The sequence below is a fragment of the Pygocentrus nattereri genome, chromosome 11 (assembly GCF_015220715.1).
Source record: "Pygocentrus nattereri isolate fPygNat1 chromosome 11, fPygNat1.pri, whole genome shotgun sequence".
In the NCBI taxonomy this organism is placed as follows: domain Eukaryota; kingdom Metazoa; phylum Chordata; class Actinopteri; order Characiformes; family Serrasalmidae; genus Pygocentrus; species Pygocentrus nattereri.
The window spans coordinates 2366104-2382612 of NC_051221.1; the positions used below are offsets into that span (position 1 = coordinate 2366104).

Here is a 16509-nt window from a genome sequence, read left to right on the forward strand (position 1 = left end):
GCAAACACAGGGCTTAAATACACGGAACAATGAGGGACAGGTGAAAACAATCAGGGGCGGAGTAACCAAACAGGGGGCAGGGCTGAAACCAAAACAAAGGAGCACATGGACAGGACTGGGAGGGGCCAACCGTGACAGGATGAAAACATATCTAATTGTTAGTGTTATTAGTTTTGTTGGTTTCTCTTTCTCTGTTGTTGTGACTGAAATGAAGATCTGATCATATTTATGTCATGTTGATGGGGAAACTGATGAAATGATAAAAGATTCACAAACTTTAAATTAGCACTCTATGCAAAAATAAACTCCCATGTTTCTTTGAAGTCACTCTTCTATAAGCCACCCCAACAGATCTGTCAACCTGACCTTCATACAGCAGCTCAAAGGAGAAAACCCACTAAATTGCTGGGTAACTCTTTGTAGATGAACCACAGATATGGAAGCTGCAGTTTACAGTCCTTCAGATTAACTAGAATGATGGCCTGATTGTAGCTGAAGGCCTCCTGTTAAAAAAGATCTTTTGGCTTTGCTGTTTCTTTGTTTCATTCTCAAAGACTGACCCACAGTGGTGGTCAGTTATGGTCCAGTAGCCTGATCCCTCTACATATTACTGTATTCTCACTCTAACACACCTGACTGACCTGATTCAGAGCTTAATGATTCCCTGATGAGTTAAAAGAGGTTTGATACACTAAGACCAAGACACACCCACAGTTATCAGCACTAAAGGAAGAAGTGAAACCAGCCCCCCCACAGCCCACCCAGCTGAACTCAAACAAGCAGTTTAAAGCAGTAAACAGTCAGACAGAGAGAGAGAGAGAGAGAGAGAGAGAGAGAGAGAGACAGAGAGAGAGAGAGAGAGAGAGAGAGAGAGCAGTGGGGTGGAACTCAGATCTGCATGAACAGGCCTGAGTCGTCCTCTTTCTCCCAGAATAGAGCAGCACTTTCACCAGATGTTCAGCTTCATTCAGCCAAACTCCCTCAAGATCACTCAGGTCTTCTGGAGCTGGTCTGATTAGAGTGAATCAGACTGTCCTCAGTCAGTGGGAGAGAATTTAGTGGAACAGCTCCAAACCTCTGGAACTCCCCTCTATCTCTGTCTTCAACACACAACTCAAACCCCCCTGTTCACTCAGTGCTTAGCTCCCTTTACATGTTCATTCAGATGGAGCTGATGCTCTTCTACTGTATGTTTTCAACATCAATAGCTCATGATGTACTATATTAGTCACAGCTATTATAAATATGAATACATAAACAATAATTGTATTAATACATATCCTATCATGGCCTTCAGTCGGCTGATCCTCTGTCCTTTTCTTTCTCCATGAAATCTTCCTTTCCTCTTTACTCTATTAATGAATGTTGTCCAGTAGAGATGCTCTCAAATTACAGTTACTCTCTCTTTAAAGCTTCTGAAGCTCATGCCTCCTTGAAGACCTGGCTTGTACCCTCTTCTTTTAGAAGAAACCTGGCCTTAATGTTCAGCTCATTGCATGTAGTGAAGAAGTTGGCAGATCTGACATCAGTGTTTCCTGTTCACACCACATGTCTTCTATGATCAGCAGTGTTCATTTCAGGCCTCTGTCACTCTTTACCACAGTTAACAAACCCATTCACCCCCTGCATCTAATGTTTCTGGCTCTGCTGAGCTATCTGAGGAACTTCTCCAGTTTCTTCAGTATAAAACTGCTTCTACATGTAACCTTTTCAGGAGTTTATCTGGGAGACCACAACATACCAGTTAAATCCGTCCAGTGCCATACCAACAAAAGTCTTCCAGTTATCTCTACTCCCACTTCTCACCTGAGTAATCTTGTATGTCTGGAATTGTCCTGTTCCAACTAAAACCTGCTGCAGTTGTGCCGGTCATGAAGAAATCTGGTTTAGATTCAACTGGTTTAAATAATTTCAGACCAAACTCGAATCTCCCTTTCGCTGCTAAACTACTTGAAAATGTGTCTTATGTTGCTCAAGGGGTTCACCAGGGTTCTGTCCTTGGCCCTCTCCTCTTTATAATTTACACACTTTCACAGGGCCGTATAATTCATCAGCATGGACTCAGTTTTCTTTGTTATTTGAATGAGAAACAGATATAAATCAGCTTCAACTCCTATAATCTCTTGCCCTCCCCCTCTCTAACTGTCTGTTGGGATATTACAAGTTGGAAGAGCTGTAATTTCCTTATGCTTCACTCTGATGAGACTGATTTCCTAATTACCCCCAAAATATTTACTTGCACTCACTCTGATATGAGCTTTAACATTGACGGAGGTCATGTAAAACTCTCAGAACCTGTTTCTGATCTAGGTGACACATTTAATTTATCACTTTCTATTGATTATCATATCAGCTCACTGATTAAACCACCTTCAGTCTCCTCTATAACATTTCCAGGGTCCGTCTCATGCTCAGTAGCAGTGATTGAGAAATGCTGATTAGTGTGTTTATGAGTATCTCTACACACCAGCTCGTACACTCAGATCTTCTGGTACTGCTTTCTTCACCCCAGTTCAGATCATCCTCAGACAGTGGTTCATTGTAACAGCTCCAGAACTTTGAAACTCACTTCCTCAAAGTCTGCATGATCTCACATTTGTCTTGGCCTTTAAGACACAAATCAAAACCTGCCTGTTTCTCAGTGAATTGCTTTTCTCTGAATTTCAATAATTTTTATATATAAACCAACCTTGTGAGGAAGAAGCTATAAAAAGGAAACTTATTTCTATTAAAAACACATTTTTATTAAAACAAATAGTGCCTGGTTGGGTGGACAACAGAGTGATGCATCAGGGTTTTCAGCTTAATGAAAGTGGCTGATAGAGTCAAGAGTTCTTTAGAGTCTCTGAATCAGAAACATTACATTTATACAAAACTGAATAAAGATTTGATTTTATTGGGACAGAGTTGAACTGTTATCCATGTAACAACTTGTTTATGGTTTTATTTTTATATTTGTTATTTTTCTGAGTTTGTATTGGTTCATTTATTTTCTAATAATGGAAAGTTTTATGGACTATAATCTTGTTTGGTATGACTTTTTGAAAAATAAATAATTGTGTCATCATTAAAATTTTTACAATAAAACCTCAAAAAATCATGACACAAAAGTGGAAACACTGCAGTTAATCAAATCTACAAGCTTTATTTTTAGAAGAGAAATAAACAACATTGATTCCAATGAATTACAGATCAAAGAGCTGTTTAAATGTTTATTCTTTGCTTGAAAAAACAGGAAAATAACAATAAACAATGAAAGACTGTAGATATTAATACTGAAACTCTTTATTGTGATGATGAAGTGATGAGATGAAGATCAGAGCATTAAGCAGAGCCATGTTTGAGCTCACTGAAGATCAAGAGGAGCTCTAGCAGCTCCACCACACGCGTGGACGCTCACTGCCCAGTGCATTGCTCTCTCCTCAGGGTTTGGCTGACAGGAGCCTGGGAGTCCTTGGTGGCCTCACAGGTCACTGTCTTCTTTAGCCACTGGTCCTCCTGGAGGGTCAGAGTGCTGCTCCAGCTGTAGAGGCCATCGTCCTTCTGCAGAAGTCCGGGGCTCTGGCTAACCCCCGAGCTCCAGCTGCTCCCGTCTACCTTCCAGCTCAGCCTCCAGTCTGAGGGGAAGCCCTTGTTGGCCAAACACACGAGTGTGGCCTTCCCCTGCTGCAGCTCCACGCTGGAGGGGGGCAGGACCGTGAGGGTGGGCGCAGCCACACCTAGGACACACACACAGTTTCATTTCCCTTATTTCTAACAGAGCACAACTGAGTTCAGTGATGCATTAAAAACCAAACTCTAATTACAACCTTAAACTCAACCGTTTCACACACAAACTCATATTTCCAATCACATTCATAGCTGCACTTCATTTCCATTTTCATTAGAAAATATTACTGAATTTCACTCAGTAAAACTCGGACACTCTGCACATCCTGTGATGGGAAATTTGAAATGGAACATGATTTTATTTCCTCCAAACAATAAATAATCCCTAAATAAATGGAGCTGCAGTCTCCATGTACTATGGCTTCAAAGCTTTAGAGCAGAAAACGCCGCTCATAATAACCTCCACATTGTGGCTTCCAGATGGAGACAGAACTGCCGTAATGGAGCCCAACACTGACACTACAATCCAGCTCTACATCTGATCTTTTTAGAGAAATGTCATTACTGAACACTTCACAGGAAACCTTTAGGAAATATTAGTGTTTTAAAGAAAAGAAATCCAGTTCAGAAACAGGAGCTCGTGGTAAAGCCTAAAGCTCCACGCTCGCCACACTTCAGCCAAGTTCTAATGAAATACATTCAAATTTGGATCAGAACTGATTTAGAAGAACATCAAGTACGTCTGTACTGTTGATCCATAATCATTTTAATAAAACATTCCTTTTGAATAAGGAGGAAAAGTGGACTTACTTCCAACTGACAGTTTGGTTCCTCCACCAAAAGTCAACCACAGTGATACAAACTGGTTTACTGGCTGTACAAAAACCTCCTGCTCTAAACACGCCGCTCTCTTCAGCCTCTACACGCACTATTTCTGACCTATAGTACAATATTAATGGGTTCTACAATCATCTAATAATGGAATAAACTACACACTGTAGATCTGCACACGTTCTGCCTTTTATTCCCAACAAGGATTATTTTATAAGCAGTGAAATATCTAAACTGAGGACTCGCTTGGTCCTTTAGAATTTACACAGTAGACAAACTGAACTTCCTAAAGACTAAATATACAGTTTTAAATTGGCAAAAAATGTTCTAGATTTAAGTTCTTCTAAAAGTAATAGATGAAAAGGTTCTTACTGTTTTCATTGTTTCCTCCACCAGAAAGTCCTCCAGCCCTGATCCAGACAGACTGGGTGGCAGTCGTAGCTGCAGAGACCCTCAAATGAAAGGCAGAGTCAGTTAGAACTGCACAATAAGAGAGCGCCCTCTGCTGGACATTAAAGGGAATATTTCACTTCTAATCTCTCTAGAATTGGACAAGCCTGGCTGAGCTGAAGTAGCTCCCAGCAATAGTCTCCACTACTGACCTCCACAAACCTCTGAGACCCCCTTATTTTTCCTCTCCACTTAATGCCTTCAGGATCATCTGGGGGAGTGAAATGTCATATAACGCTCAAATCATACTGTCTTCTTTCAGAAAACTCTGGTGGGAATCAGAAGAGATTTCATTTCCCCACATCTTTATAAAAAGCTGGACTTTAAACATCAGATTCCACCCTGAGCAGAAACATCTGATCAGACAAGATCAGATAAATATGATCATCTTTACTCAGTGTTGGTAGAAAGATGATTTCCATAGAGGCTCCACTTTGCATGATCAGCCCATGCTTCAGTGCTGTGCTAGTGTTTATAGTCCTGTGAGTTTAACACTTCATGACTGAGAGCTGCTGCCCCACAAACTTCACCCACAGCAACCATGACTTTGGTCTCCATCTTCATCTGGACGCTCACCCTCTGGACTCAAGGTAACTCACTCATTTATCTTTGTGTGGAATATTCTTACTTTGAGAGCAGCCTGTTATTTTCTGTGTTTAATATGATTTTTTTTTTTTAATTTAATTTAATTCACTTATTTCTCAGGATCCAGTGGTCAGGTCACAGTGACTCAGACACCTGCAGTGAAAACTGTTTCTCCAGGAGACTCAGTTACCATCAGCTGTAAGTTGAGCAGCAATGTTAATCCCTACTGTGGTGGGTCAAATGACTGTTTAGCCTGGTATCAGCAGAAACCTGGAGAAGCCCCTAAACTCCTGATCTACTATGCTACCAGTAGACAGTCAGGTATTCCAGCTCGTTTCAGTGGCAGTGGATCTGGATCTGACTTCACTCTGACCATCAGTAATGTCCAGACTGACGATGCAGGAGATTTTTACTGTCAGAGTTTTCATTATATCAGTAGCACACACCTGTTCCCACAGTGTTTAGTAGATGTACAAAAACCCCCCTCAGTCCAGCTGCACAGAGACTGCACTGCTGCAGCTGGACTCTACTGCAGGTGCTGAGGGGGAGGATGGACACACACAATAACACACTCTGTGGAAATCAGGACTTTAGATGGAGTTTGTTCTTCTGTTCATTAGACTGGAAATGCTTTGTGATTTTAGGGGTTTATTTCCTGATCTCCACAGGTCTGGAACTAGCTGTAGAGTTCAGCTCCAGTCTCATTTATTCTAAAGTTTATTATAAGGATCTGGACAGATTATGAAATGGATGTTTCTCTCAGTCCTGAGAAAGAGGGAGTCCCTGAAGAAGTCCTTCAACAAACTCAGACTCATCAGCTTTTAGTAGGAGATCATATTCAGAGGTCAGTAGACTGTAAACAATAATCCCTCCAGTCTAAAAATACACTGCTCAAAAAAATAAAGGGAACACTCAAATAACACATCCTAGATCTGAATGAATCAAATATTCTCATTGAATACTTTGTTCTGTACAAAGTTGAATGTGCTGACAAGAAAATCACACAAAAATCCAAATTAACCAATGGAGGTCTGGATTTGGAGTCACACACAAAATTAAAGTGGAAAAACACACGACAGGCTGATCCAACTTTGATGTGATGTCCTTAAAACAAGTCAAAATGAGGCTCAGTGTTGTGTGTGGCCTCCACGTGCCTGTATGACCTCCCTACAATGCCTGGGCAGCTCCTGATGAGGTGGCGGATGGTCTCCTGAGGGATCTCCTCCCAGACCTGGACTAAAGCATCCGCCAACTCCTGGACAGTCTGTGGTGCAACGTGGTGTTGGTGGATGGAGCAAGACATGTCTCAGATGTGCTCAATCGGATTCAGGTCTGGGGAACGGGTGGGCCAGTCCAAAGCTTCAATGCCTTCATCTTGCAGGAACTGCTGACACACTCCAGCCACATGAGGTCTAGCATTGTCCTGCATTAGGAGGAACCCAGGGCCAACCACACCAGCATATGGTCTCACAAGGGGTCTGAGGATCTCATCTCGGTACCTAATGGCAGTCACGCTACCTCTGGTGAGCACATGGAGGGCTGTGCGGCCCTCCAAAGAAATGCCACCCCACACCATTACTGACCCACTGCCAAACCGGTCATGCTGAAGGATGTTCAGGCAGCAGATCGCTCTCCACGGCGTCTCCAGACTCTGTCACGTCTGTCACATGTGCTCAGTGTGAACCTGCTTTCATCTGTGAAGAGCACAGGGCGCCAGTGGTGGATTTGTCAATCCTGGTGTTCTCTGGCAAATGCCAAGCGTCCTGCACGGTGTTGGGCTGTGAGCACAACCCCCATCTGTGGACGTCGGGCCCTCATACCATCCTCATGGAGTCGGTTTCTAACCATTTGTGCAGACACATGCACATTTGTGGCCTGCAGGAGGTCATTTTGCAGGGCTCTGGCAGCTCCTCCTGTTCCTCCTTGCACAAAGGCGGAGGTAGCGGTCCTGCTGCTGGGCTGTTGCCCTCCTATGGCCTCCTCCACATCTCCTGGTGTACTGGCCTGTCTCCTGGTAGCGCCTCCAGCCTCTGGACGCTACACTGACAGACACAGCAAACCTTCTTGCCACAGCTCTCATTGATGTGCCATCCTGGATGAGCTGCACTACCTGAGCCACTTGTGTGGGTTGTAGAGTCCGTCTCCTGCTACCACGAGTGTGAAAGACCACCAACATTCAAAAGTGACCAAAACATCAGCCAGAAAGCAGAAAGGTGCTGAGAAGTGGTCTGTGGTCCCACCTGCAGAACCACTCCTTTATTGAGTGTGTCTTGCTAATTGCCAGTAATTTCCACCTGTTGTCTGTTCCTTTTGCACAACAGCTGTGAAACTGATTGTCAGTGTTGCTTCCTAAGTGGACAGTTTGATTTCACAGAAGTTTGATTTACTTGGAGTTATATTGTGATGTTTAAGTGTTCCCTTTATTTTTTTGAGCAGTGTAGTTAAATGCCTTAAATGTTTTCATTAATCTAAATTAAGGACTTCAAATGAAATTTTAGTTTAATTGTTGTTTTCAAGTTCAGTTCAGCTGTTTTTTTGTCACATGACATTCAGGCTCTTCAATAATATTCAGATTTAGCCATTAAGTTCAGATCTTTACTGAAGTCTCTGTAAAACTGAAACACAGACGCTAAAAACATGTAAACTGTGTCTGTTATAAGCTTTGAAGATCAGGGTTTAATTTAATTAGAGCTGTTATAAAATCTTCATGTGCAGCACCGTTAGCTTAGCGCTAACATTACATTACAAACCCCTTAGAGGTGCTGATCTCACAATCTAGACTTTTTCATGTGATTTAATCCAAATTAATCCCGTCCACTCAACATTTAACATCTACAGCAGATCACTGTTCCTGTTATTTATTTATTCATGATGGAGTTTTGACATTAATGACCTGAACTGGAGGTCCAGCTCTGAAACTCACAGTTCAGGACTGAGTTCTAAAGAGAAACTCAGAGCTTGAGTAGATTTTAGATCTGATACTTTTTTACTCCAGTTGTACTTTTACTGCTACTTCAGTCATGATTTCACTGAAGTATCAACACTTTCACTGGAGTCTGATTTGAAGCTGCTCTTTCTCTCTCAACACCTTTCACACTACACGACTTACACTGTTGTTCTGTGTTCCTACAGTGCAGAACTTCGCAAGAGTCTAACTGGACCTGATGGACACAGTGGTCACCAGCAGTTGGTGTGCTGTTAGACAGAGTGACCCACCATGCAGTCTGACAGGCAGACTGACCAGCAGGGGGAGCCACAGCCGAACTCAGCCCCTCCCAGCAGCCTCCTGGAGCTCCACCCTCCCACACTGATCAATAAAACTCCCACTACTGATCCTGGAGTGTGGAGCTGGGAGGCGTGCAGGAACGCTGCTGTGGGTTTTCTCACTGGCCATGTTCCTGCTGCACCATTACTCTCTGTACACTGTGATAAAGAGCCCAGGAGAATCAGCTGGAGCTTCATTCCCCACTGCACTTATTACACTGTTTATACTCCCATTACTTCCCTCAGAAGAACCTCACTACATGGTCTTCTACAGGACCATCACATCATGATCCATTTCAGACTCCATAGGTCTGTTAATCAGCAACATTAGACTCTGAACTGAGTCTCTTTTACACCAGCTTAGGATACTAAACCACACAGCGCTGTGATCATCAATCAGCCACTGGCTAAAAGGCACCACTATAAACTGGTAAATCTCCTGCGGTGATAAAGTGGGTTTACTTGCTGAAGTCAGATGCTGTGTGTATTTTGTTCTGGTCTATAACTGTTCTGTTCTTCTTGAAGTGGACCTTCTTAAACTAGGCCACTGTTTGGTATAACAGGGAAAGAAACTTGTCCTGGTAACACTTTTATTACTAATCCTGCTTGAGCAAATAGCTGCAATCACAGTATTTACTACATGTGAAGCCTCTAGGCTGACATGAAGTGAAACACTTGCCTAAAATGTCTCTCTATTCAGTTTCTTCTACTATTACTACTCCTATCTTCAGTGCCCACACTGTAGAACCTCACCACATTTAGCTGGAGCTTTGCTGAACTTGATTTAGACCTTTTTGGCTTATTTCTTTCTATGTTTTATTCTCAAAGACTGACCCACAGTGGTGGTCAGTTCCAGTCTTGGAGACTGAACACTCTACATATTACTGTATTCTCACTCTAACACACCTGACTGACCTGATGCAGAGCTTAATGATCCCCTGATGAGTTGAAGGAGGTTTGATACACTAAGACCAAGACACACCCACAGTTATCAGCACTAAAGGAAGAAGTGAAACCAGCCCCCCACAGCCCACCCAGCTGAACTCAAACAAGCAGTTTAAAGCAGTAAACAGTCAGACAGAGAGAGAGAGAGAGAGAGAGAGACAGAGAGAGAGAGAGAGACAGAGAGAGAGAGAGAGAGACAGAGAGACAGACAGAGAGAGAGAGAGAGAGAGAGAGAGAGAGAGACAGAGAGAGAGAGAGAGAGAGAGAGAGAGAGAGAGCAGTGGGGTGGAACTCAGATCTGCATGAACAGGCCTGAGTCGTCCTCTTTCTCCCAGAATAGAGCAGCACTTTCACCAGATGTTCAGCTTCATTCAGCCAAACTCCCTCAAGATCAACACACAGCACTGCACTGAATCTCCAGCTGAACTCCCTCTCTAACAACATGGAGTCACTGAGAAGAAGTAGTTTTGGAAGTCCTAGAGAAGTATGGGCTTCAGTATCAGACCCCTCTCCTTATATTCAAGTTCAGTTTCACTGATTTATGTCAGGCTGTGTGATGAATCCAGTGAGACAGTGGGCCACAGGTCTAGAGGGCTTGGAGATCTGGAAGAGGAGTTTGATTTAGACGGCACCAAGACAGACACAGGCACAGAAAAAGTACAGATGCCTTTGAACTTTGGTGCTGGTCAAAACGTTTGATAGAAACTTGGACAGTAAAGAAAATGGATCCTCAACCAAATGAAGCCTCACCTCCCTTCTCACAGCCCAGATACCCAAACTGAAGATCACAGTTTAAACACTTTCTGAGAAGAACAGTTCAGTGGAAAGAGAACATTTAACTGTAGGACAGTTGAGGGTAAAAGACGAGGAGAACAACCAGCTACAAGATGGATGAAGACAATCAGAGGAATCATAAACCAGCCATTCAGAAGCTCAAAGACCCAAACAGAAGACAGAACATTCTGAATGAACGTCCACATGGTGGGCAGGGGTCAGATAATAGGTACTGACTGACTGGTAGCAGGTGACCGCATAACAACTCCATCTGTCCTGTGTTAACAGGAGCGAGCTTGAAGAACTGGTGGGGACTTCAAGCTCTTTCTGTCTAATACTGTTACACATTCAGCTGGCTGGTTTGATCAGGACTAAAAGTGTTATTCCATAAAATCTCGTCCGTCTCATTTAGGTGGAAACCAGTGATTTAGTGAAGTGTCAGAAGATTTCATGACTTAACTGGGAATGTTCTACTGCACTGAGGTGAAAGTTGACCCCTTAAATGGCCAGGACCACCGGCCAGGACCACCGGCAGGCCCAAAGTTTTATTACACACTTCTATAACCTCAGAATAGCTCAACCAGTTTGCACTGGAATCCCTGCAGTTACTGAATCATAAGCCTCACTATCTAAGAAGCCTGGACATTTAAGGAGTTAGTCATGGAAATCATTTATGAATAATTTATAACAGATAATTCAGATATAAACATGAATTAGTCACAGTAGTGACATCTGTAAATCTCGCTTCACTCACCAGCTGCACGATGCTTCACTAAAATTGAAATGAATTTCGGCCCATAGCCCCTCATTTCACAATGATCTGGAGTTAAAATCAGTGATTTCCTGGCTGAGTTATGACAGTTTACTTCATAGAAATTACTGGTACTGATCTTTCCTTGGTCTGATCTTTGTGGTTTTCAGGTGCAGCTTCATTTCTCTCAGGCTCAAACCTAAAGGGCTGACTGTACTATGAGGGTCTGCTGTCCCCCCAACAATCACTGATGATTCATCATCTTCATCAGATTAAATATGACTGAGCCACTCATAGTAATCTGCTCTCACAGCAGTCTACACTGCTCTGTCCACCAGTGACTGCACACTTCAGACTTTTACACTAAACTGAAGTAATTTGTCAGTTTTAAAGACCAAAATGTGTTTTCAGCTTAAATCCCGGTCAATTCATGTCAACAGCAGAGACATAGTATGTAATCTACAGGAGACCCATAGGCTTTAAGTTCAGACAAACGCTGTTAAAACACTGTGAGAAACACTTTGAATCGTGAGAATTTAAACAAACATGTAAGAGAAAATATCCGTCACATTCGTGTGTAAAACAGATTCTCTATAATATAATAACATAAAGTTTAATAGAGACGGAGAAATTTCAGGTGTTCTAAGAAAGCAGGCCTGAGAGGATGCTGGGATTTTAACCCGTCATCACAGACACTCACTTTAAGAAATTCATAACACATAAAGAACCTAAATAAACGGAACGAGTAAATGTCTGATTGTGTGGGAAACAGTGTGAGGGATCAGTGTGTTCAGGTTAATGAACGCTGCTGGTAGATTCTGCAGGTCTTTAGAGTCTCTGAATCAGAAACATTACATTCAGACAAAAATGAAGGAGGATTTAATAATAATGTGATTATAGTGAAGAGACTGAATGTGGAGCTGTTTATTTATTTATTTATCTGATTGTTTATTTGTTTCATTATTGTTCCTTTTTATAGAAATGGAACATTTTATAAACTGTTAATATTTATTGTGATTGATTAAAAACTGATAATGTCTGAATCTAGAGATCTTATTTTACCCAATATAAAAATATTGTCTTATTATATTTTTTTTGTTTGTTTGATCATTTTTGAATCTCTGACATTGGAAATAAAAAACTACAAATAAATGTATGACCTTAATAACTGTGTCTCTTCATGATTTTTACTCTGATAGATCCTCCAAAATCACAATATAAAAGATGAAACGCTGCAGTTCTGCTAAACCAAATGCTTTATTTATTAAAGAAATGAACAAACATATTTCCAGTAAATTAATCATCAAAGAAATGTTTACATGTTTATTGTTGCTGGTTTAGTATAAAGAAAATAAAACAATAAACAATGAAAGACTATAGATATTAATACTGAAGCTCTTTATTGTGATGATGAAGTGATGAGATGAAGATCAGAGCATTAAGCAGAGCCATGTTTGAGCTCACTGAAGATCAAGAGGAGCTCTAGCAGCTCCAACACACGCGTGGACGCTCACTGCCCAGTGCATTGCTCTCTGCTCAGGGTTTGGCTGACAGGAGTCTGGGAGTCCTTGGTGGCCTCACAGGTCACTGTCTTCTTTAGCCACTGGTCCTCCTGGAGGGTCAGGGTGCTGCTCCAGCTGTAGAGGCCGTCGTCCTTCTGCAGAAGCCCGGGGCTCTGGCTAACCCCCGAGCTCCAGCTGCTCCCGTCCACCTTCCAGCTCAGCCTCCAGTCTGAGGGGAAGCCCTTGTTGGCCAAACACACGAGTGTGGCCTTCCCCTGCTGCAGCTCCACGCTGGAGGGGGGCAGGACCGTGAGGGTGGGCGCGGCCACACCTAGGACACACACACAGTTTCATTTCCCTTATTTCTAACAGAGCACAACTGAGTTCAGTGATGCATTAAAAACCAAACTCTAATTACAACCTTAAACTCAACCGTTTCACACACAAACTCATATTTCCAATCACATTCATAGCTGCACTTCATTTCCATTTACATTAGAAAATATTACTGAATTTCACTCAGTAAAACTCAAACATTTTGCACATCCTGTGATGGGAAATTTGAAATGGAACATGATTTTATTTCCTCCAAAACAATAAATAATCCCTAAATAAATGGAGCTGCAGTCTCCATGTACTATGGCTTCAAAGCTTTAGAGCAGAAAACGCCGCTCATAATAACCTCCACATTGTGGCTTCCAGATGGAGACAGAACTGCTGTAATGGAGCCCAACACTGACACTACAATCCAGCTCTACATCTGATCTTTTTAAAGAAATGTCATTACTGAACACTTCACAGGAAACCTTTAGGAAATATTAGTGCTTTAAAGAAAAGAAATCCAGTTCAGAAACAGGAGCTCGTGGTAAAGCCTAAAGCTCCACGCTCGCCACACTTCAGCCAAGTTCTAATGAAATACATTCAAATTTGGATCAGAACTGATTTAGAAGAACATCAAGTACGTCTGTACTGTTGATCCATAATCATTTTAATAAAAGATTCCTTTTGAATAAGGAGGAAAAGTGGACTTACTTCCAACTGACAGTTTGGTTCCTCCACCAAAAGTCCACCACAGTGATACAAACTGGTTTACTGGCTGTACAAAAACCTCCTGCTCTAAACACGCCGCTCTCTTCAGCCTCTACACGCACTATTTCTGACCTATAATACAATATTAATGGGTTCTACAATCATCTAATAATGGAATAAACTACACACTGTAGATCTGCACACGTTCTGCCGTTTATTCCCAACAAGGATTATTTTATAAGCAGTGAAATATCTAAACTGAGGACTCGCTTGGTTCTTTAGAATTTACACAGCAGACAAACTGAACTTCCTAAACACTAAATATACAGTTTTAAATTGGTAGAAAATGTTCTAGATAAAAGTATTTCAAAAAATTTTAGATGTAAAGGTTCTTACTGTTTTCATTGTTTCCTCCACCAGAAAGTCCTCCAGCCCTGATCCAGACAGACTGGGTGGCAGTCGTAGCTGCAGAGACCCTCAAATGAAAGGCAGAGACAGTTAGAACTGCACAATAAGAGAGCGCCCTCTGCTGGACATTGAAGGGAATATTTCACTTCTAATAGAGGCTCCACTTTGCATGATCAGCCCATGCTTCAGTGCTCTGCTAGTGTTTATAGTCCTGTGAGTTTAACACTTCATGACTGAGAGCTGCTGCCCCACAAACTTCACCCACAGCAACCATGGCTTTGGTCTCCATCTTCATCTGGACGCTCACCCTCTGGACTCAAGGTCACTCACTCATTTATCTTTGTGTAAATTAATTTCTGTCCTGTTTGATGTACATTTTGTTGTATTTTACGTTTCATACAATATTTCTTTTAATGTTTTCATTCTTTTTTTCTTTTACTTTCTCAGGATCCAGTGGTCAGGTGACTGTGACTCAGACTTCTGCAGTGAAAACTGTTTCTCCAGGAGACTCAGTTACCATCAGCTGTAGAACCAGCCCTGCAGTATATAACAATAACCGTCTATCCTGGTATCAGCAGAAACCTGGAGAAGCTCCTAAACTCCTGATCTACAGGGCTACCAGTAGACAGTCAGGTACTCCAGCTCGTTTCAGTGGCAGTGGATCTGGATCTGACTTCACTCTGACCATCAGTAATGTCCAGACTGAAGATGCAGGAGATTATTACTGTCAGAGTTATCACAGTGGCTACGTGTTCCCACAGTGTTTAGTAGGTGTACAAAAACCCCCCTCAGTCCAGCTGCACAGAGACTGCACTGCTGCAGCTGGACTCTACGCTAAAAAAAATAATTAATTGGATTTACTTAATCCAGTTATCTCAACTATTTCCACTAAACTGAGTTGTGTTAGATATAATTAATTCATATCATTAAACATCAAGTAAAACCAACATAACTAATATGGTCTGCTTGGATTTAATTAATTTTCTTTATTAATTAACTAATTAACTAATTTACTTAATAGGTTTATGTGTAGCCACGAAACTGACCAACATCAACCTAACAAAATGTTTTTCTTTTGTTTTTCTTAATTGTGCTGATTAATTGCAACAGAATGATTTCATTGTACCAACTTATGTTGAACTTATGTAAATGTAACAATGTTGGACCACTGATATTCAACTGTATTTAATAGGATTAACTACACTTCATCCTTCCAACCTGACAAATAATTAGAGCAACTACTGAATTTCATTTTACTCAGCTGCTTTTCATTTTAGCACTGGCAGTTATTTTAAGTACACTCGCCAAACTTGTCAAAAAAAATCCCCAAAGTACATTGAACTCAGTCACTTTATTCGAGTGAAATAATTATCAATTTACTTCAAACCTGGTCAGCTGTAGCATCAGAATGGGACTTGCCCAGACCAAAAAGGTAAGCTTTCCAACAGAGGGCAGAACGAAAACGGTTGAAAATAAACATTTAAATAACTTTCGAAAAAAAAGTTTACATGTCAGAAAACTGTCAAATCAGATCCCCACCAAGTTTTAGTTTGTAAAACACATCGTCACTGGAAATTTTGACTGAAAATCTAAAATCTCTTTTCAATGTCAAGGTCAAATTAGCATAAGCAGAAAACAATACTCAAATAAAGGGCGAACCAATGTAGTCACAAATATTTCAAAATAAAATAACTAAATAAAAATGTTTTCTTTCCCTTGCCGCTTCAGTAGTGTTAAAATAAATAAATAAATAAATCAAAATGCACCAAACTTAACCAGAATATTATTACAGTACATGTTTAAACCAACATGTCATGGTAAAGAGATCAAACACTAACGTAAAATACGCATCTTAATTAGGTGGCAGTGGCTTACCCTCAGTGGTTACCCTCATATTCTTGCTACTTTGGGCAAAATGAGATGTTTTTGGACTCATTTATGCCATTATTTTTTTATATCCATTTTTTATGGACATAAAAATGCAACACCCGTTTTTTACTGTTAAGCTCGTCCCGTCTCTCTTTTGTGAACATTGTTAAAACATTGACATTATGCATCTTACAACGCATAACCATGACAGTTCAACATATGGATCCAAAAAGATTGATTGGTTTATTTCCCAAGCTCAAAGCCTCCTTCCACCTCAGAGCGTTCAAATAAAGGGCTCCACATTCAATTGCAGTTTCACGTCTACGTTGTTCCTTCAAACAGTTTGTTTTTTAGCACTTGAGCCTTTCTTGAGGGATGTCTGCCGTCCAGTTCCAGCACAAGTTTTTGTAGAACCTCAAATGTGTACTTAGGGTTGGGTGGGTAGCTCAAGTCCAATGCGTACATGAGGCCAAACAGCGACTGCATTTGCAA

At 41.4% G+C, this 16509-nt stretch overlaps 3 gene segments (V, D, J or C); 1 reads left to right on the forward strand and 2 right to left on the reverse strand.

The window, feature by feature from the left end:
• Positions 1-3261: 3261 nt before the first annotated feature.
• Positions 3262-5194, reverse strand: LOC108416845. The segment is given in 4 exon segments: positions 3262-3719; positions 4813-4892; positions 5043-5052; positions 5140-5194. Coding segments are annotated over 4 exon segments (468 nt in total).
• A 231-nt stretch (positions 5195-5425) lies between these two features.
• Positions 5426-8677, forward strand: LOC108417015. The segment is given in 3 exon segments: positions 5426-5480; positions 5596-5932; positions 8608-8677. Coding segments are annotated over 3 exon segments (456 nt in total).
• Positions 8678-12586: 3909 nt separating this feature from the next.
• LOC119264329 overlaps positions 12587-16509 on the reverse strand; it is a 4044-nt gene continuing 121 nt past the window's right edge. The window contains 3 exon segments of the C gene segment in view: positions 12587-13042; positions 14137-14269; positions 16481-16509. The exon segment at positions 16481-16509 is cut by the window's right edge and continues 121 nt beyond it. Of these exon segments, the coding sequence occupies positions 12720-13042; positions 14137-14269; positions 16481-16509 (485 nt within the window).